The sequence below is a fragment of the Tympanuchus pallidicinctus genome, unplaced genomic scaffold, assembly GCF_026119805.1.
Source record: "Tympanuchus pallidicinctus isolate F22 unplaced genomic scaffold, pur_lepc_1.0 scaffold1, whole genome shotgun sequence".
Taxonomy (NCBI): Eukaryota; Metazoa; Chordata; class Aves; order Galliformes; family Phasianidae; genus Tympanuchus; species Tympanuchus pallidicinctus.
In genome coordinates this window covers 58,072,179-58,093,424 of record NW_026294618.1, presented here as the reverse complement: position 1 = coordinate 58,093,424, position 21,246 = coordinate 58,072,179, and the positions used below count along the sequence as shown (strand labels likewise).

The 21,246-nt window shown below is 39.2% G+C and overlaps 2 protein-coding genes across 6 annotated transcripts in view; one reads left to right on the top strand and one right to left on the bottom strand.

Moving 5' to 3' along the window:
* Window positions 1-1,625: 1,625 nt before the first annotated feature.
* On the bottom strand, window positions 1,626-5,271 carry DYNLT1 (dynein light chain Tctex-type 1). Of its 2 annotated transcripts, XM_052679607.1 has the most exons (5): window positions 5,137-5,271; window positions 3,846-3,887; window positions 2,622-2,745; window positions 2,332-2,409; window positions 1,626-2,002 (listed from the first exon to the last, which is right to left on the bottom strand). In XM_052679607.1, the coding sequence occupies exons 1-5, from the start codon at window positions 5,161-5,163 to the stop codon at window positions 1,932-1,934; spliced, it is 342 nt and encodes a 113-aa protein (XP_052535567.1). In that variant the 5' UTR covers window positions 5,164-5,271; the 3' UTR covers window positions 1,626-1,931. The 2 variants fall into 2 exon arrangements, with proteins under 2 accessions (XP_052535567.1, XP_052535576.1); XM_052679616.1 differs by lacking the exon at window positions 3,846-3,887 and having other exon boundaries at window positions 5,137-5,270.
* Window positions 5,272-6,726: 1,455 nt separating this feature from the next.
* The window catches only part of SYTL3 (synaptotagmin like 3), a 30,179-nt gene continuing 15,659 nt past the window's right edge, over window positions 6,727-21,246 (top strand). For 2 of the 4 annotated variants that reach the window (XM_052679400.1, XM_052679416.1), the window contains exons 1-6: window positions 6,727-7,574; window positions 11,354-11,919; window positions 13,488-13,703; window positions 16,714-16,778; window positions 19,304-19,355; window positions 20,721-20,787. In XM_052679400.1, coding sequence (XP_052535360.1) covers window positions 11,810-11,919; window positions 13,488-13,703; window positions 16,714-16,778; window positions 19,304-19,355; window positions 20,721-20,787 — 510 coding nt within the window. In that variant the 5' untranslated portion in view covers window positions 6,727-7,574; window positions 11,354-11,809. Of the gene's footprint in view, window positions 7,575-9,916; window positions 10,003-11,353; window positions 11,920-13,487; window positions 13,704-16,713; window positions 16,779-19,303; window positions 19,356-20,720; window positions 20,788-21,246 lie in introns of all 4 variants that reach the window. The other 2 variants (XM_052679407.1, XM_052679401.1) reach the window with 2 other exon arrangements.

Sequence of the window (21,246 nt, the reverse complement as noted above, 5' to 3'; positions counted from 1 at the left end):
TGGCATAAATTCATCACCAAGCAGTGTACTGTAACCTAAGGATAAAACAGAAGACATCTGGATAAGAAGCTATGTTAGGCTTTCTTTTTGTTAAAAATACTTCCATATTTCATGCCCTTCTGGAGCTTGGAAAATAAGGAGATAGCACAGATGTAGCACTGCTGCTCTCTAGGAGATGCTTGCTAGTAAACAACTGCAAGACTTCCATGTCCATTGTGATTAAGATGGGACTTTCAGGGAATCAGTTATAGTTGAGTATGAACCCGTTCACAGCAGTTGTTTTCTGAAGCATGTGCTTTAGATGGACTTGGTGTTAGGAGTGGTTGGAAACTTTCCTGGGACCGGCAAAGAATAAGTAGCATAAAGTTCAACATGAGTAAGGAATTCCAGGAGACCTATGGAGCTAATTTGGTTAAAAAAAAAAAAAAAGTAATGAAGGATGTTTTAAGCTAGAAAAGACTTCAATTTATCTCTGAGCCAAAAGACAACTTTGTCTTCAGTCACCTAGTTTTTGCCCACTTCCTTTTGCATATGCCAGTAAGAAACTTTGCATTACTGTAAATTTTTTCAGAGGTTTGTAAATATGTAAAATGAAGCTAAAATATGGAGTATTTGTGTACCAAAATGGTATAAAATGTGTAAGATAAATGCTCTGTTTAATAAGAAGCTGTAAATTAAATGCTGCTTTGACAAAGCGTGCATGGGGACATGGTAAATATTGTGTTTAGAGGTTGTATTAAGGACAGCAAATTATCTGTTATGTTGGAAAGCTTCATTCTAGTCTTAAGTACAAACCAAAAAATACCACTTCAAGCAAAAGTTGAGTATTGAGTTTCTTGGAAGACTTCATGTGCATAGTCATTGTTAAATATGTTCATAATAAAGTTTTATATCTTTATGTTGTATCTTGGTTTTATTTTGCTTCCACTGCATTATTACCTACCCTCTTCACTTCTTGTGTATTTTGTGTGTATTTAAACTTGGTTACTTGGATTGGATCTAGGAGGTTATGTTTGCACACAGTAACCAGGGAATTGTGGTGGTTTGTCTGGAGAGAGCCTGAGATTCTGAAACTTCATATAGTTTCCTAACCATAAGGAAATGCATCTCTCTCACACTTTCATAATTAGTCAACTGTCTTTCTCATTTATAAAGTGTTCACAAGACAGCACATTCATCAGCAGCATTATAGGTGATAGTATATCAGAATTCGTTGTCATTTGATCAGAAAAATAAGTATAGAGGTTTTACGACTTAACATACTAAATACATCAGTAAGCGACTTCTTAAGTAGAGCTTGCTAATACTTCCAGCACTAGCACTTCCAGAATGCAAAAAACTTGCCTTTTTTAAATGAAGACATTTATTTCTGTTACTCTTCTGTGTCTGAAGTGCAGTATAAGCAGATAAAACACGTGCATTCTTTGGGGACCTAAGTTACTTTCCCAGAGATGTTTGATTTTCTTGGAATATGTTCAAGTGAGTCGTCTGATGTGTGTCTAAACTATTCTGAAGAGAGGTAACAGAAGTGGAACTGCAAGAAATTCCAGCAGGCTTAACTTTAAACAGGTCACACAACTAGTTATGAATTTCAATAATTTAATGCTAACCAAGAGTACAAAGTGTGAAAGTTGGTGTCGTCTTTAATTTGGTTTTAAAAAAGAAATCTAGAGAACATGTTTACGCTGCAGCAGATTTCAGTATTAGCACCTTAAAGAGAAGTTCTTGAAGTTTTAAGACAGTGTGGCAACACTGGTACAATACTAGAACTACAAACACAAACCATGTAACAGCATGTTTTCACATTTGAAAAAAGTTACAGAAAAAGGTACATTAAAACTGGAAGTTGTTCAGTGCATTCATAGTTTGAGCAGAGATGGAATCAAGTGCCAAAGTAGAAAAGAACTGAAGTATGACTGATTCCAAGGCAATCATATTGCGAGTCCAAAGGCACTGACAATACAGTACATGGTCTTATTCTCCCATCTCACAGTGCAGGTTCCTACAAATACAAAACAAAGCTTTCAGAGACAGATGAAAGTTACAGTGACTTAATATGAAAAATACATGCTTCTGTGTGCATGCTTATCCATTGCTTAAGAACATTATGAATGAAGCTTTCACAACAGCTGAGCTTCCCATGTTACCATTTATGAGTCAGAATCACAGCAGTGTGGAAAAAAATACAGAATTGTGCTATTACTCCAAAACCACAGCACTCAAATCTAAAAAAAACAGAAACAACAACAACAAAAAAACCTATGCTGCTTAGTTTCAGGAGGATTAGTATTAAAGTTGCAAGCTGAAGCATCCAGCAGTGTTGCTCCTTACCATCACTGGAGTTGTCCCAGAAGCAAGAGCTTGCTGTATGTAGCCCAGCACCATTCTTCTGCATAATCACACAGGTCACTGTTTGTCAGTAGAAAAGCTTTTATTAATGTATTGCTATCACTGATATTTAGCTACATTTATGCTCACTATTGCACATTTATATACATACACATACAAACAGAAGTGCATGCTTGCAAGTACTTAAAGGACATGGTTCCTGCTCAACTGTCTTTTAAATTCCATCAGTGTGTCACTGTACCAGCTTTATCAGAAAACAAAGTTGAGCTCACCAATATACTTGAAAGGTTTCCCCAGCTTGGTGAGCTGGCTTAGAGATTGTTCCACCACACTTGTTGTCCACTGGTTCACCTTGCTGTGCTGGTAGGCATTGCCACCTATTGCACTTTCAATGGCCTGTGGGCAACAAACACAAGTTACACTGCTGTCTGTCTACAAAGATGCCATTAACTCATCTGAACACAGAACACTGAGGATGAGACAGCAGCACAGTAGTAGACCTAAATACTATTCAGGATTGTTGGAAGCGTTTTAAGATGCAACAGAGTTTGAAGCTGACACAAATTATAATCATTTTGTGCTATCTTTATTCTTCATGCATAATTCCTATCCCAATTTCCCAGAGTCTGAGTTATGATAAGGGTCTCACATTTAAACAGTCCTGAAAAAACACACAGAACGACAGTTCATTCACAGATATTAATCTGTAGAAATAACATATGGAGTTTTCAGCAGTCATTTTTGAGAACAAAGACCAAAATCAAAACAAAAGACTCATGTAATTTTTGCTGACTAATAGAGCAGAAGCCGTTAGTCAAGCAATCTCATTTACTTACGAGGAAAGCTTCTCCTTTAAGACACAAATAAAACTACATTAAAGTTGCACGTTTTATATCACTGCATTTTTCTGGCAGAAACTGTTCAAGAAGTAACTACAAAAGCAGTTCAGATTCAGATGAGACAGGACTGTGTAGCAGAGCATGCCCACCCCACTTATAGACATGCCTACCCTGTGAGAAGAACTGGACACAAAAAACAAACCTCTTCTTAGCAACAAGGATTAGTTTCCTAGCAACAAGAATTAGTTCAATCATGTCAAACTAACTTCATTCTGGAGGAAAAGCATCTCACAAGGACACAGTAACGTGCGTATGAAGATGATCTATATGAAATGTTGCATGTTAATGAAATATAACATCTGTCTGACAGCTTTTAACATACAGCATCCACCTAGAAATTCTAATTAGGGATACACTGCAACCAGAAAGAAATATATAAAGTTATTTTCATTATCTTTTTAAGTTGTAATAATACATGTCACAAATAAGGCTAGGTATCATCTCCACTTACACAACAGTTAAATAAATCCATGACTACCTATGCCTCAATAATAACCTAACTGTTGTGTAACAGAATTCCTGACAACAGATTTGCTTGAACGGTTTTTAGCACACAACATAGCATACTTCCATATCAAAGTGAGAGTGTTAGCTTACTTCTTTAATGATGTTACTGACTTCATCAACAACAAAAGATGTCTACAAAAAAAAAAAAAAGAAAAAAAGAGAGAACTTTAAATCATCAATGAGCACATTTCTATGTACACAGTTCAAACATTGTTAAGGAAATAAACTAGGAGCTTAATTTATGCTTGGCAGGTTTCTTGAGAGCCAGATGCAGAGTCTGGCATAGCTCGTCATTACTCAAGCTCCCTGAACCCAGTCAAGGGAACATTCTTGCGAAGTATTCAAAAGTAACAAACCAGCACAGACACTGAGTTAAAGCTCCCAAATTTTAATTTGAAAGCATCGCAAAATAATGCGTGCAGCATATCTGTCCACATATAAGCCCATTTTACAGTAAGCATTAATGTCTGTGGCTCACAAAGCAGGCTGCAAACAGCCTCAGCGTGCAGACACGGCTTACAGTTGAATGAAACCGACATCTTCAGAGCACTCATGCAGACCAAGCATCGATTCACAGCTCAAGGAGGAGCTGTCATGGTGGTTTCAGCTGGGGATATAAAGAAAGCTGCTGTTTGGAAACCAAAAGGGAAATCTACTCTTTGAAAGGGTAGATAACTGCAGAACAAGGGGAAATGGTTGTAAGTTAAGGGAGGGAAGATTCAGGTTAGATTTCAGGAGGAATTTCTTTACTATGAGAATGGTGAGGTGCTGGAACAGGCTGCCCAGAGAGGTTGTGGATGCCCCATCCCTGGAGGTGTTCAAGGCTAGGTTGGATGGGGCCCTGGGCAGCCTGGCCTTGCATTAAATAGGGAAGTTGGTGGCCTGCATGTGGCAGGGGGATTGGAGATTCATGATCCTTCAGGTCCCTTCCAACCCTGGGCATTCTGTGATTCCGTGATAGTGTCTGTATTTCCTACCGCCTTCAGCCCTCTCTCAAGCTCCAGCAGATAGAGGCAAAACGAGGGGCAACCCCACCTACACAGCACAGCATCCAGAACAAAGCAGCGCCTACCCGACACACCTCCATCCCTACAGCCGCTCTGCTATTGTCTGACACAGTCACAGCGGACTTGCTCAAGAACAATGCAGCGAGTTGTCACGCCGGCCTCCCGCAGGAGCAGCACTGCAAGCGCTGCGCACAGCAATGAGCCCCGCTCCCGCCCGACGCCGCCCAGCCCCAGCCCAGCCCCAGCCCAGCCCCAGGGGCTACCCAGCGGCCCGGGGCGTTCCGTGGGGTGAACGCGAGATCTTCCACCGACCCGCAGCCTCCGGAAAGAAGACGCCGGAGCAACCCTGACACCACCCTACCCGCGGACGTTACCTCCTCCCCCGCCTGGAAGTCGTCCATCGTCCCGCCGCGGCCCCTCACGCCGTAAAAACTGCCCCAGCACCGCCCCGCTCTCCACTACGCGCCTCGCACTGCGCATGCGCGGCCGCTTCCTGCTCCCCCTCGCTACGTTAGTCAGCTCTGCGTCTGCGCGTCTGGTGCCGGTCCGCGTTGGAGAGCCGCGCAGTCCGGCGCACTATTCTGGCTTGCGCGGCGCGTGTTGTGCGTCTCGGGCGCGTAGCAACGGGGAGAGCTGCGTCAGCCGCGGCTACCGGCTGGTTGGATTCTGCGCCCCCAAGGTGGCCTGGTTTCCATAGCGACCGCACGAGCTCTGGGCGGGGAGACTGCTGTGGTGTTCGTGCCCCTAGCGGGTGGTTGGCATTCAAATCTGATCCGAGAGATTGTATAGAATGACTCACAGAATCATAGAATGGCCTGGGTTGAAAAGGACCACAATGCTCATCTGGTTTCAACCCCCTGCTATGTGCAGGGTCACCAACCACCAGAGCAGGCTGCCCAGAGCCACGTCCAGCCTGGCCTTGAATGCCTGCGGGGAAGGGGCATCCACAGCCTCCTTGGGCAACCTGTTCCAGTGCGTCACCACCCTAAAGGTCCTGACCTGACAAAGGCATTCAGAGCCCTGGTTTTAGAAACAAGGCTTAAAAGAAGGCCTGAATGTGCTGTGTATGTTCAGGAACTGGGAAAAAAAACAAACAAACACAACACAAAACCAGGGAAGATTTAAGGGACGTTCTTATGGTTTTAATCTGATCTAATTATTTTTAGTGCATAAACAATGCACTAAACAGTTTAAAAGCTGTGCTTTTTTTTTTTCTTCTCAATTTTTAGGTTGGCGTTTGTGCAGTTGTTGTATGTTGCTCAGATTACCAATGATACCCATGAGAATAACTCTGGGGGCAAAGGCCTATGCTGTAGCAGGAATCATTAGCCCTGTGCATGCAGGTTAGGAGTTGCAGTCTTGAGGCCCTGAGGGCACAGGTGGGTTTCAGCTGCACTGATTGCTGCAGCCGTGCCCTCTGCTGCAGGCTTGTCTCTGGGGTGTGCCTCTGCTCCGTATCCCAAACCTATGTCAGACCCCATCTCCTGCTGCTTCTGACCAGCATCTCAGGATGAACCCAACCTCCTCCTCTCAGCCAGCAGAGATCCAGCAATGGGGATAGCGAAGCATGAAAGAGATTTCTAAGGTGGGTTGCAAAGTTCTCCTCAGTGGAAGTCTCCAAGAGCAATTTAGATAATTATTTTGCCCTGCTCTGGTAGGTGCTGGTTGATGCTTGCCTCAGGTGTAGCTTCATGGCTTTGTTCCTCCAGCCCGGCTTAATGAGCCTCCTACTGATGAGTGTAATTACACTCTGTGGTTTATTTTATTTAGTAAAAGTTTTGCTCAAAATGAAGGCTCAGATTATCCATGCGTTCTTTGTTTGGCTTAGCTCTGGGCCTTGCTAGCTGTTGCTGTCTCTTGAGCAATACAGTTGAACGTGATTAGGCTCCATGAGCGCAGGTGGAAATACTTGAACCTACTAAATGCCAGTAGTTTACAAGATTGCAAGTGGATTCATTCTGCCACATGAGTAGAATTGCAGTGCTTGATTTAATTTTAACTAAAACCAGTATTTCTTCTAACACTCAGGATGCTAAGTAGTGTTTCTGTAGTCCATATATGGTTTATCTGATAGAGTCAGTCTATAAAAAAGGGCTTTCCAGGCAAATTTCCAGACTTTTAAATAAATTAGATTCAATTTGAAACTTCAGTGCTTGTGCTTGTTTCTGTAATAGAGTGAACTGAGATATCTAATCCAAATAGAACTCTATCTTTTAACTTAAATCAGGTTTATTTATTGTAGGCAGATTGATTTGCTGTTTTTACTAGACCTGTAAAAACAAATTATTTTGATCTGTCTGCTTTTCTCTGTTTGCTTGTATTAATTGATTTGCCATTCAGAGCTGAGTATTTTGTTATGGAGAAAGAACTGCCTATGATACGAGCAGTGTTTTCTGTGTGAGCTCTGGGGACGTTGGGGTTAGTAGTATTTTCACATCTATGGTATCAGAAGAAGAAATTACGTGGAACTCAAAACTACTTCTCTTCCTGTGTGTGGCTTGGAGACCAAGTCTATTTTGCTGTTATCAGTCAACTTTTGTTTTCTGTTGTGCTAAGTCTCTCCTTGATGTTAGAAAGATGACTAACTTCTCTTTGATTAATTGTTGCTGGTGACAAAACTAGAGACTGCAAAAACTGTTACAACACTGGAACTCTTTGATTGCTTCTGTTTTGAGGATGCTCTTGTGTACGTACTTTAGTCTAATTTTGGTGGAGGGCAACTACTGATTTTCTTTCAGGGAAGATAAGTAAATAGCGGGAGTGCTACTCATCTCTTAAAGCAGTTTGCTTCCACACGTCTTCCTTTGAAAAGGTAAGGACAGCTTTTCTTTTTTATAACTGTTCTATATGATGCTCCATAAAGGAATGCATTTTTGCTTACTGAGATGGCATTGTTTTGACTGTAAAGGCTTTGTGGGAATGCCACAATTGTAACCTAAAATACCATCTTTTTACATTAGCTGTTGAGGTGGGATTATTAAAATTACAAGACATAGGTCTGGTAATATATATGTATTGTATGCACCTTACAAGTTAATAGTTTAATATAAGGATGTGAAAATTGAACTGTTGTATGGCTATATGAAATAACACTTGAAATGGTCTTGATTAAGAATAAATGCATGGTATCTACAAAACATAAAACAGCAGCATGTTCCAGTAACTTTTGTGATGACAATCTTTATTCCAAACCTCTTCAATCTGTGTCTTAGCTACAGGTGTAAGACATCTACTTTTGGGTAAATTAACAAAATTATCCAACTATCTCAGGTCAGTGAAGCCTTTAGCTTCAGAAGATCATTTTAACTGTACTTATTTAGTTATCTTTATTTCACTAATGCTGAAGAATCTGAAGGAAGATCAATAATACATCAATACAAAATTGCTTTGAGAGAAAGTGGCTTGCTAGGTCAAGTATTTGTAAGCTTAAAATTGTATAAAATACACTACTTCTTGCAAACTGTAACTAGTGTTGTGTAGGCCTTTTGATTATGTTTCAGCTGTGCACTATTTTATCTTGATTTTAAAGAAAAAAGGCAAGGTCTTCTGAGATTACACTGTATGCATGCATGCCACCTTCTCCTAAGATGTGACCGTGTTGGTTCTCTGATCTCCTTTAGGGTAGACTGTCACACTTTTATCAGAAAGCTGTCCTACAGTCTGCCTGCTGCTAGATTTTCTTAAGTATGTTATTTAAAATAATGTGTGGGGAAAAAATGTATGAGCTTTATGCTGAGGAGGGAGAAGTATCATGCTATTTACTCACCAGGTTGCTGTTACTTTTGGTTTTACGCAGAAGGTGCTTGGTTTTGTGAGCTTGGCTGACTGTGTAAGATGGATAGATTTGATGGGTAAATATGAAAGTAGAGCATCGGTGGAGGTTTTAAGTTGTTTTTTCCTGTAATGACCCTCCTTGCGTGATAAATGCAACATGAATGCTATTAAAAAAACAAATGTAGTGCAAACAGCTTCAGTGTTAGAAAAGCTCTTCTTTTACAGTGGTGGTGAGCTTCTCAGTCCACCTTGAATGCTTCCTGGAAATGTTTAAGGACTCAAATCTGTTGCGAGGCACAAGAATAATTCTGTTCAGAAGGGCTCCGTTAATACAGGAGGTTTTAAATTATCTTTTTAAGTGCAAAAAATCTGATGGAAAGTAATGGGTACCTGAGGTTAAATCTTCCCGAAGATTAAAAAAATAATTGCAGTACTTGCAGTACTCCTGGTTCTACGCTGGATTTCATCTTTATTCTGTATAGCACATGATGATCTTGCCTAGCAGTGAGAGCCAGGGAGGCTTTTTGTCTGCACAGTGCTGTTAGACACAGGGCCCCTGGCACTTCTCTGCAGTACATCTGTTCTGCTTTTTGGTGTCAGAAGATGATCCTAGCCCCTTATGGTTCTCTGCTGCTGGCAGGCGATTCAGTGCTTAAAAGATCTATCACTGTGAATGGAATTTGAAGATAGACCAGCTGGTGTGAGAGATTGATGGTTGCAGTATCACCGATGGACTGAGGTCGTAAGTCTTTTTGAGGAATCTTGCTGTTCCTCCTGGAGGGCGTAGCTGTGGGAATGACAGTGTGCTAAGAAGGAAGACTCCAAACTATTTCTTCCCTTGTGCCATTTAGATTTGCAGAGGCTTGAGTAGCTGAAAATACAGCTTTTCAAGAAATATGAAAGATTCTGTGTGCCCTTAATTATTTCTATAGTTTTTCTTGTAAAGATGTCATTTGAAATCCATTTCCCAGTATAGACTCAAAATATGGAAGGCTTTCTCCTTTTCTGTGGGGAAGGAGTTGGTCCTTTATTAAAGAAGGGATACCAAGCAGTGACTAATGCTGTCTTTCTTAAAAGCAGATGTTGCTCCTTGTAACTGATGCACACTGGGGTGTTGTTAGGAGCTCAGCAAGACACTTCTGTATTTTCATTAAGATCACTGGAGCAGTTTTGTTTGATGTTCCCCCTATCAATGGCGGTCATGAATTTGCATGCTTATTCTGATGTTTCAGCAGGGTATTCTGATGACAGTGTAAATACGCCAGCCTAAGGGCTTTCTATAAACGTCCAGGAATTCCAGTTTTTGGATGTTCTAATGGCTGTTTCACTATCCCATATATAACACAGAGCTCCCTGAGTTTGTACTGATTGCTCTTTCAGGTTGTGTTGACTTAAACAGCACCAAAGACTCTGAGCATCAGTCAGTCAATCCTTGGTCATATCCTTGAGGAGAAAGATTAAAGCAGGTGAGGGACCTTTGAGCAGGGACCTTTGAAAACAGCATGTTGAAAAATTGCTTTTTAGGTTTGAACTGAGTAATATCCTGTGAAATTGCACTTGCTGAGGAAATAAAACATGATTATGCCTATCTCTGTCTCTTTTGTTTCCACAGGAAGCCAGTCTATTTTTCTTTTTTTAACTCTTCTGTGAAATGCTTTGTCCTCTTGGTGTCTGTTGAAGAGTGTTATGAAAAAAAAAATATAAAACAATGGAACGCGTGCTGTTTATGTTTAGAGGTTAGTACCTGCATTTTTTGCTTGTGTGACATTCTGTAGTTCAGTTGTGGCAAGCTGTATGTCAACTAATTCCCTGTGACTTCAGAAATTCATTGTCACTCATACAGCTGAAGGTTTTTCTTTTAACCTGAACACTCTCGTAATAGCTTAAAACAATGTTCCATTTGGTTGGATTCTCAGCTGGGATGTGTCAGTGAAATATCTCTAACTGCTTCAGTGAGGTTTTCCCCTTCTGCCCTAATGGAAATTCTGAGTGTATTTAGTTCACATGATGTTGGAAACACTTGACCTGTTTTCACATATGCATCTTTAGTACTTGGTGTTTTGTAAGTGGAACGCACTTACATTTGCTATAATAAGCACTACACAGTAATATTAAAGCTGAATATAACATGTTAGCTACATTGGATTCAAGAATAACTTTCTACTTTGCTACATTAAAATTTTGTTATATTTAGGTAGGAGTTTTACAGAAATGAAGATCAAAGAATATATCCAAAATACATTTGTGAATCTGTTTTAATTTTTATAGCTCTCATATATTTGTACAGTTATATCATGTTTGGTGCAAAAATGGTTAGTACACTGAGCTGCAAGTAATACGTGTCTTAACATTCTGGTGTTCGTGTGTATTAACAAAGATAATGTCATTATTGTGTGAAAAATGTCTTATCTGGGCTTAACAGATGTCAGGTTATTGATAGAAGTGACTCTTAAAGGATCTTTCCCATCTTTCTTATAGGCTTGTGTTAATTTGTCTGCTCAGTAAGATGAGATTAGAAAGGAGGATTCATCTCAACCAGTATAACTCGTCCTGTCATGGGACCTGTGCTAGAAACTGACTTGGGCTTCTTTACTGGTTGTTTTGCGCTGTCTGAAAAACATGGAGCTTCATTGCAGAGTGTGTTATGTTGAGGCTTTCTGAAGAATGAGGCTGTCTTAAAATCTCTTTTGTATCTGAATTTGTGCATGAAAGGTCTTGAGTATAGCAAAATGTGTTCTCCAGAATGTTCGCTCATACTATTGAAATCACTTAAAGAAGTGAGGAGAAGGGATAATAAAACATTATTTTTCTCTCTAGATCCTGAAGTTCCAAATCTATAAGACCAAGTGAAGCTAACCATTCTCCCAGATCCTTTATGCTGGCTATCAGTGAATTCTCCCTCCACCTGGTGGCAGTTGAAGCCATACCTGGGATCTCGCTGAAAGCTCTCATCCCTTTTGGAACCACTCTGCAAAGAGCAAGCTCTTTGATGTGAAAAAGCCAAGGCTGCTGTGACCTTGCTTGTTCATATTCCCTTGTTCATATTCCCTGGATAGCAGAGACACTTAAATGATGCCTTGTGTGAAGACAGACGCAGTTATTTTTTTCTTCAAGAGCGTGACGCAGCAAAACCTATCACCAATGAAGTAAGAAGCCAGGCAACACTTGATAAACACTCAGATCTCTGAAGAGCCCCATTATATTCTCTAACGTAGTAGCCATTGTTCTGGATGTGGTAGACCAGTAAGTCAGCAGTTGTGAAATTTGGGGAAAATGGCCTGTGAGTTTAATCTAAACTTCCTTAAGGAATTGGAGCGAGAGGCTGTTCTGGAAGTCCTGTACCGTGACCAGATGGTGAGAAAAACAGAGGAAGAAAGAGTAAGGTACTTGCCTTTCCTCTTTTTGTGTATTGCTGCTCTTTTTCTTTCTCAGGAGTGCTTTTCTTCTTCTTTGCTGTCATTTCCCACGTATTCCTCCTTTTGTTTCTTATTAGCTAGTAAGTTTTAATTTTGTGGGAGAACCAGGAGTTAACTGGAACCTCTTGGATTTACCACACTATTGACTACTTTAAAGATGAGCAAATGCTGTTCAGGGAATAATCTACTTAGTGAACTTTACTTAACATTCATAGGCAGTTCAGCTGGTGCCTCTATTTCTTCCCCAATGAAGGCTTTATGACATTCTTATTATCACGTTCCTACGTATGCCTGTATAGCCCTGGTAATGCAGAACACATTCAGATCTATGGCTGGCTAATTTAACCTCTGTTGAGCTAGGACTGAAGTTAAAGATTGTCAGGTACCTCCTTACTGTGCTGAATCCATCTCTGCTCCTTCTCATATATAACAGATAACAAGAGCACTGCGCTTTCTCAGTGGATGTCGGTAGGTGTCATTGGTTAGAAAAAGGATTCTGTATAATGATTTTATGCTAACAAGTATCCCAGTTGTAGAGGATAAAGGATAATCCTTCAGTAGTTCATTTGCTTTGTATTAGGGATTGTGTAAGGATTTTCTTGCAGCTTGTACCTTGCTTTGCCACATTGCTTCCTTGTGTAAAACGTGATGTTTGTATGGCTAAGTTAGAAGGTTTTAGTCTCTTAATAAATTATAGGCACATAATTGTTTACTCTGAACAAAGTTTAAGTATACCTGAACTTGTTAAATAATTATGAAAAGTAAGTAAAGGGTTATTAAAAATCTGAATTGATTAGAAAGTCATTGACAGCTATTGGCGATGTGGCTAACAATGGAAAACAGGTCTTGTCTCTTGTTGCTTGTTATGGAAACAAGGTTAATGGAAGGGGGGAGGTTTAGATGTTTAGGTCAGATTTGGTTTTTGTTTGACCTTTCAGGAGATGCATTTGTTACTATTATTTAATAGAAGATTTGATTCTTCTAATCAAGTAATCTTAATATATTAACAACTGTTGTCATAGACGTTGTGCTCCCTGGAAGCATTCAAGGCCAGGCTGGATGTGGCTCTGGGCAGCCTGGTCTAGAGGTTGGTGACCCTGCACAAAGCAGGGGGGTTGAAACTAGATGAGCATTGTGGTCCTTTTCAACCCAGGCCATTCTATAATTCTCTGATCATCAAAAGGAAGCACAGTTCAGATCAAATTTTTGTATGTGAGCATGTGATCACTTGTACACGTAACTTCAGTGCCCTGTCCTGAGCGTGTAAAGTTGATGTGAACAGAACCCTGTTTATATTAGACTGTTATTCTATCTGCAGCTTTGTGGCTGTATGTATAGTGAAAAAATGCAGAGAATCACACAGAATCACAGAGTGCACTGTGTGTATGGATGCCTTCAGACAGAGCTCGCAATAAAGTCACACTTAAGGATGCATCTCCGACTGGCAGTGGCATTGTGCAACTAGGTCATCATCAGCTTGTAACTTGCACTGTTGCTTTTTTTTCCCTTCTTTCCTTTTTGACCTGTATGATTAGGAAACTGAAAATGCAGCTGCACCAGCTTCGATGGAAAGGGGCAAGAAATGTAAGGCAGGAATACCGAGAGAGGTCTTGTGCTCGCTGCCAGAAATCCCTTGGATTGCTGCTGAACAGAGGTGCGGTGTGCAATGGGTGCAGTCATCGAGTGTGCTCTGAGTGCCGCGTCTGCCTGAATCCCTCCCTTTGGAAATGCACCGTTTGTTATGCTCATGGGTAAGGAATGTTAACGGTTTGGGGAAGTTGTTGATTACACTGGTTTGGTTTACATTGGCTTTCAATACTGGATGCTCACTGTTTTTGTGTGTTTATTGCTTTAAACAGATAATAAACCAAAGCCTTTGGCAGAAAGAATGAATGTATTGGGTGAGGACAGAAGGAGTTGATTGGAATGTTGCCCTGTACTTCATGGAGTCAGAAGTCCTTTTCTGCATTTAGCAAAATGCATTTTCAAAGTAGGCCAGAGGTGGCGTCATCTCTCTTGCAAAGATGTTAATTGCAAAAAGCGGAACAGTCTTAGTATCTAAACTCTAGATGGCACTCTAGTCAATAGATGTCCCCGAGTCGATACTGAAGTGGTGCGTCAGACTGGGTTCCGCGTAGTATAGCAAATTTCTTGACGTTCTTAATCATTATTATTTTTCTTTTTCTTTATTTTTTTATTTTTTGCCTCTTACTACTGAGATGAGGAACCTGGATGAATGAGTAGTGTGAAATCATGTTTTGTATGTATTTAACATCATTAACAACTTCTGTATTTTATCAGGAACTGCTTAAACACGGTCAGAACAGAGATCCAGGTTTGGTTACACTGAAATTGTTATTTACTTATTTTGCTCTGTCACCTTGGTTTTGTTTTCCTGAAAAAGGGAAATAATCTTTTTTTTTTTTTTACAGTATTGGTACAATTTTTATATCAAAACATTTCCTCACAGTCCCTTCTATTAATCAGAATCTTCCTAAATCAAATGGTTTAGATATATTTTCACCCTGGATTGAAAAATAAAGTAATCTCTAAGTAAAGAGAGAGTCTTGAAAGAGAGTCAACAGATCTGCTGGTTGACACAAATCCCTGTATGAAGGGTGAGCATTTGGGTGAAATTTTACTATATGCCAACGCAAGACTAATGTACCACCTCACTCCCTCTTGAGATATCAAAATGAGGTTTAAATAATGCCTGAGAAATGTGAGAGAAGGTATTAGTCATAAACTGAATTAATTTCTAATTGCAATTTAAAGTCATTTTCTGTGTTCTGGAAGAGACTATAAACTATCACTGAAATGGTGCTTTCTGAATCCTCAGTTTATTTTGCAATTTACACACAAGATAGATAAATCAACCCCTCCTGTATTTAGTACAAAACAGTTGCTCAATTTTGATGTTTCACTGTCTGGGCTTAATGCTATGCATGCTAAAAAATAGAGGCTTACAAACAACTGTATGTATCCCTGTCCAGATTTGTCCCCCTTCCCCGCTTTTTCTTTTTATTTAAATTAGTTTCCAGCTATTTGGTGGTTATATAGTGGAAATCCCCTCTAGATAGCAGTTAATTACCAAAGTGCCTTGTTATAGTACTGTGCATCCTTAATTTTTTCATAAGTTTGTCCCAATATTTAATGGTCAGAATGGGAAAGTGTTGCCTAAATGGATTAAAATATATTCTGACTTTTTATGAGGAAGTTTTATATTTTGTCTTGTTGATACAGAGGGATTCTACTGTGAATTTTGCATTATAGTAAAAAAAAAATAATAATAAAATACAGAATTTACATTCCATCTTATTTAATCATGGTGCAGAGTTCATTCAAACGGTCTCCTTCAGTTACCTCCAGTGAGCCTTGCATCAAGGCTGCAAATCTTAGAGAACACAGCTGTGTTTTAAGTACTAGTCAGCACCTTCTGCTTATTCTGGTGAGAGGAAGAATGATGGCTAGGAAATGGAAGTGCTGATTTTCAAATCCTGAGTGGCCATAATTTTAAATCTTGGGTACCACAAGAGTAATAAGTAAAGTAATATAAGAGTTCAGCAGCTTCAAAAATGATGTATCTCATAGAAGTGACTGAAAATGCCAAGTCAGGTAGTGCTTGCACTGGGGTCAAGAGGGCTGAATCCGTGCTGTGCCACCTTCCTTCTACATGTACCTAGAGAGTACAGTATGGTGTGGAAAATGGTTGATCCAGGGATTTTGTTTCCTGGCTTTCATGAATGTCAGTGTAGCTCTTGTGTTTAGAGATTCATGCTTTTCTACACAGACAAGCCTCTACATCCATTTACTGTCTTTATACTGGCTGCCAGTTTCAAGGAAGTTTGGCAGAGTGGATGGTAATATAGATCTTAATTTCAAAGAAGGAAAATTAACTACTGGGTAGAAAATAAAATTCACCAATGCTTGCTGAGGAAACTTTTTCAGTGGAGCTTCATAATATACATCCCAAAATCCACATGGACCTGAGGTGTATGGTATGTCCTAACATCTTGAAAGACATTTAGATGAGAATTTGTATCCAGAGGATTCTCAGTTAAATTTTTTTTTTTTACCTTTTTAATAATGGATGGGTTCATATTGCAGACTTTGTCTAATTTAGTTGGAAACTACAAAATACAGGAATCAAATCTTCTGAAATTCTGCTCTTGACAGCTATTTTTATCTGACACAATTTTATATACATTAATCATTACCTTTCTAATACTGTGATCCACATACCTGTGAATCACACTGCCGTCACTGATATTAGTCTCCTCAAAATGAAGAGAAATGAGCCACAAATCCCATCGTTCCATTACAGAAGTGAAGAAAGACTGTTTTCTCTCCTGCTTCAGGATTGTTGAATTCGGTGCGTACTTCCCAGTAACTATCCCAAGTTGTGCTCAGCAGCATATCCTGTCATAGATCCTTTTTCCCCATCTTACAAGGCTGTACAAGTGCCTGCAGCTGTATTGCATGTAGTTTGTATAAGCTGGAATGGACCTAGGATCCCCAGCTTCAGAGCAGAATTGATTGCTTTAGGTGAGTTGTTCTACAAAGCAAAAATGAGGAGAATAAGAAAGAAAAATCATTACTTTGCAAATCCACAGCAAAGTCAGTCGCTGTGAGCAGTCATGAAGCCTTAGTTTTCTGGTAGGATTAAGAAGGACTGCTGAATTGCTTAAGTGGTTATTAAACAGTTAAAGAAATGCACTTTTTGGAAAATGTTGCTTCAAATGTCTTTTTCTTGTTTTTCAGAGATGTGAAAGTAAAGGCTGGTGAATGGTTCTTTGAGGAACGAGCAAAGAAATATCCAGATGAAGGTAACCACTAGAACAAGCCATGCTGTGCAATCTGTAGTCCTCATCTAAGTGGAACACAGAATGTAGGCTACCACTGTATTTACTCCTTCAGACGTTTGGTGGACGATCTCTCAAGCATTATCTTGCCTTGTTTGTCTATACGCTACATGAAGCATAAGCACAAGCTAGCAGGAAATGCTGGAGAGTACAATTTATTTTGTGTGAGTAATGAAAATAAGAAGATTATCAACCATACCAATTTGAATTGATGAGCACATAAGGCTACTAAGAAATACAATGACACATGAAATAAATCTGAACCTGTTAAAGTCTGTGTGCAGGAAAGAAATGATCTTGCATCCATTGTTTAAGTTAGATCTTTGATTATTTTCACTAAGTTCCATTCCATCATTCCTTGAAAGTTTGAAATAAAGAAAAATGTGTAGCTATAAACGAACGAAGGGCTGAAAGCACCAGCTGTTTCTTTACTTTCAGCCAGCTGTGCAATTGCCTTCTGTTCAGTCTTTTCAGTGTGATTAAAAATACAAAGCATTAAAAGAAATTACAGAGGATGTGGATGGATTGCCCTGTGGCAAATGTGATTCACAAACCAAGGGGCTGTTGGTCTTCATTTTTCACCCACAGTGACTAATAAGGTGGAAAGGATTTCCTTCGTCTTTCCTTGAAGCTCCTCTTGAGATGTGTTGGTGTTTCCCTTTGTGCCTGACTGTTCTTTCATATTACAGTTTCTTTTCCAGTATTGTATCTTATCTAGGTTATCCCTACCTAGATAAGAATAGCTGGTAAAAAGGAAAGTGCTGGACCTTGAATATCTGTTGCTAGACCTGATTTGAAAGAAATGGATAAATGGAAGAATATTATCAGGCAAATTTTGAGTAGTATTCACCAAAGAGCAGTTTTGGGAAATTGATCTGTGGTGTCTGCTAAGACAATTAAAACAAACAAAAAATTGATTCCATTTTAGCTAAGACAATTTCCGATTTTAAAGTATTGGTTGACCAGTTGTTTAAAGCACAGTTGTATTCTGTGTCCATTACTAATAATTTTCCCTCATATTCTCTTCAGAAAGTCTGTAGTTGGTAATTTTATCAGTTGGGAAATCGTATATTTTCCTCAGAAATAAACCTGACTTTGCAAGATACTGAATGTCCTCACCTTGCACCGTCAGAGCTTTGTGGGTGCTTTGAAGCATTTTGCTTAGTTAGCCTAACAATGATGTTGTTGAAGTTACAAAATTCTAAGGACGTGCACGAAGTGAGCCTGTAGGGCATAGTAAATTTTGTTTGCTTCCTTTGATTAGACCAGCTGCTGTAGTGAAACGAGTTAACAAATGGAAAAGTTTCCAACAGCTGCTTAGTTATGTAACCTTCAAGCCTTGAGAGACAGTGCCCCCTTTTGGTTGGATGGTTAAACACTAGTGGAGCATTCTCTATCAACTGAGTTTGTTACAGTGAATTTCTCAGTGAATGTTGCAGAATAATGTATATATATATAAAAAAAAAAAGTTGTATCTGGACTGCTTTCTATTAATTTTGTGTAACTTTTACCTAAAAATCATGTTTTTGTGAAAGTGATAGATTGCTTTCACTGATCAGTCAGTTAAAAATCTAAGGAATCATTTGATGTTACAATGAATCCAGATACTACTTATTAATAATAGAGCATTAAATCTGGAGTTCTGATTGAAATTTGTAACATCAGTAAGTTGGTTATTGTTCCTACCACCACCAGAATGTGTTACTTACCTGTGAGGAATGTAATTAACTATGTTTTCAGCAAAGCGTGGGTTGCATGATACTGTTCTGCATTGCTATTATTAGGAATGATTAACGATTAAAACCACTCCAGCAGTGGTCGTTGCATGCATTTAGCCATTCTTTCTGTTTATGATTGCTCAGGAGCAAACTGCATTTCTGCGAGCCTTCACTGTTTGTGCCTGGTGGAGCTCTTGCTCCTTGCTGTTCTTAACATTATGGGGCTGCTTATCTGAGGAATGTGACATGGTTGCTATTTCCCCATGAGGGGAAAAGGCTTTTGTCATCCAGTTCTGTAGTAGGAAGGGTGAAAGGAATTATCCTAAGATGGAAGAAATTGTAGGAACCACATGCCTACTCTTGCAATATATCTTCAGCTTTTACCTGATGCTTGCATGCTATGGTTTAGTTATGTTTTCATGCACCATCAACCTCCTTTGGAGGTTGAGGACGCTTGGCGAGTTGAAGATGCCCATTGGCATCCTTATGTGATTGTCCTCAGGGTTTGCAAAGAGCACCTCTGAGTGCATCACCTGAAAAAGGAGAAAAGCTGAAATTGCAATAAAATTTGTGTTATAGAAGAGATTTGTGTGTTGCCTTGGGCATATGTTGATTTATGAGATGGGGATTGATTGAATTGTGTACATTTGCATGTACACAAACTCCTGTAAATACAGGCTATTTTCTGAAAATAAACTGACTTATAGAAAGTGCAATGTGGGCATTAATAACTGCAGATGTTGCTAAGTGACTTTTTTTTCTCCTTCACAGGCAGGCATGAAACAGCTGGTGCAAAGCTCTTGAAATCTTATCAGAAACTGAGGTAATACTCATGAAAGGAGAAATGTTCTGAGGGCACTAAGACTTTGCATAGGAAATAGAGCTGATTTATAACACGATATCACTTTTTTTTTTTAAATTATTATAAAGAACAAATTTGAAGTACAAATGATAAAAATATAGGGAAAAAAAAAAATGCACAGTCTTATCTCTTGGCAAGCCATAGGAAGAGTCTCAAGTTCAGAAAAAGAGTACTGTTTTTAGAGTATTAGTTTCTTATTGATTGGAAATGAAGGAATGTGTAGGATTTTTGTTAGATCTTATCTTTTGTGTACTTATTTTCCTTGTTGCTCAGATTTACCCACTTCAGTAATTTTTGCCTCTCATCTTTTAGATATTAAAGCAATAATGTTTATATTTGCTCAATGGCAGATTTTGCTACTTTGATAGCTTTACGATGAATATGAGACAAGAAGCTCTATATTCAGAATAGTGCATCCCTTCTACTTTATACTAAATAATCCATTGATGGTTTGAGGCCTAAGCATAAGCATGCTCAAATTATCATTAGTGATATATAATGGAATAACAATCTAGTTTAAATGGTACTGTAGAAAACAAACCCTATTCTTTTTAAATTGTTGTTATTTTTAAGCAAGATACAAAGAGGTTACATCAATTTTATGAGAACTATCTGGCAAAGCATAGATGCGTGAGACAGAAACTTATAGATAGCTGTCTATGAGCCTGACCAGGGCTGCATAAGGACTTGCTTTTGCCTAGATACAGCATGTGTAAAAGGGAATCGAAAGGAAGTTTGCTGGCTGCCCTTCGAGTCTGTGATTGTGCTGTGAGAACAGTCTGGAGTCAGATTTAAGTATTTATTTATTTACAGACCAGGGCTATTTACAACAGATGAAATGGCTGTAGGCCTCAAACAGCCCAGGACACAGGCAAGGAAGTATCCTAGTATTGTAAATAAAGATAACTGCTTTCTGAAAACATATCTGAAAGAAAAACGGGGTGTGTAGCACAGGAATTGCATTTCAATGCTTGGAACTCAGATTGCAGTGCTGCTAGCCAAAAAGAAGTCTAGAAAATCTATCCTGAATTGTATGTATATTTCCTATGGTATTAAGTTGACAATTCTGCCTAGAACAGCTCACCACTGAGGAGAAAGAAAGGCAGACTTAATTCAGTCTTTCTTTGTAAGAATTCTTATAAAGTCTTTCTTTATAAATTCTTATTTAAAAAAAAAAAAAAAGCCTGTCATGCAGTGGAACCTATATCTTCAGATTTTACAGGAAAGGCAGATAATAAAGATACTGAGCATGTATTTAGCTTACTTCTCAATGCATTAGCATGAGATATTAATTTTTGCACTGTTTTTTGTCTCTTAACTTTCTAGTAAAATTTCTGTTGTACCTCCAACTCCACCTCCTTACACTGAATCCACAGCAGGAAGTAATGCTAAGGTAAACATACACATGTGCAAAATATACATAGATATTCGTGCACCTCTCATGCTTCCATTCATATGTAATGACCAGCTAAAGAAATGCAGTAAGCAGTGATAAAGGCTGTAACATCATACTGCCATGTAAATGTTCTCTTATGTTGTTTGTTTTTTTTCCCCCTCATGCTGCATTGGTAGTAGAAGAAAGGTTCCAGTCTATCATACGAGATGTTTTCAATTCAATTCCAGTTTTTGAGGGAAGTGATTAACCTCCTCTGCTTCATGTTTGCATCTGGAGTACTGTATCTGAGTTTTGGGTACTTCACTGAAGAAAAGATGTTGATCAACTGGGAACATGGTTAGTAGGGAGGCACCAAGAAAGCTCAAGCACTTGTCCTGTAGGCAAAAGCTGCTGGACCAGAGCTTGTTCAGCCTGGGGCAGATATGGCTGTAGTGGATCCTGCAGTGGTCTCTTTAT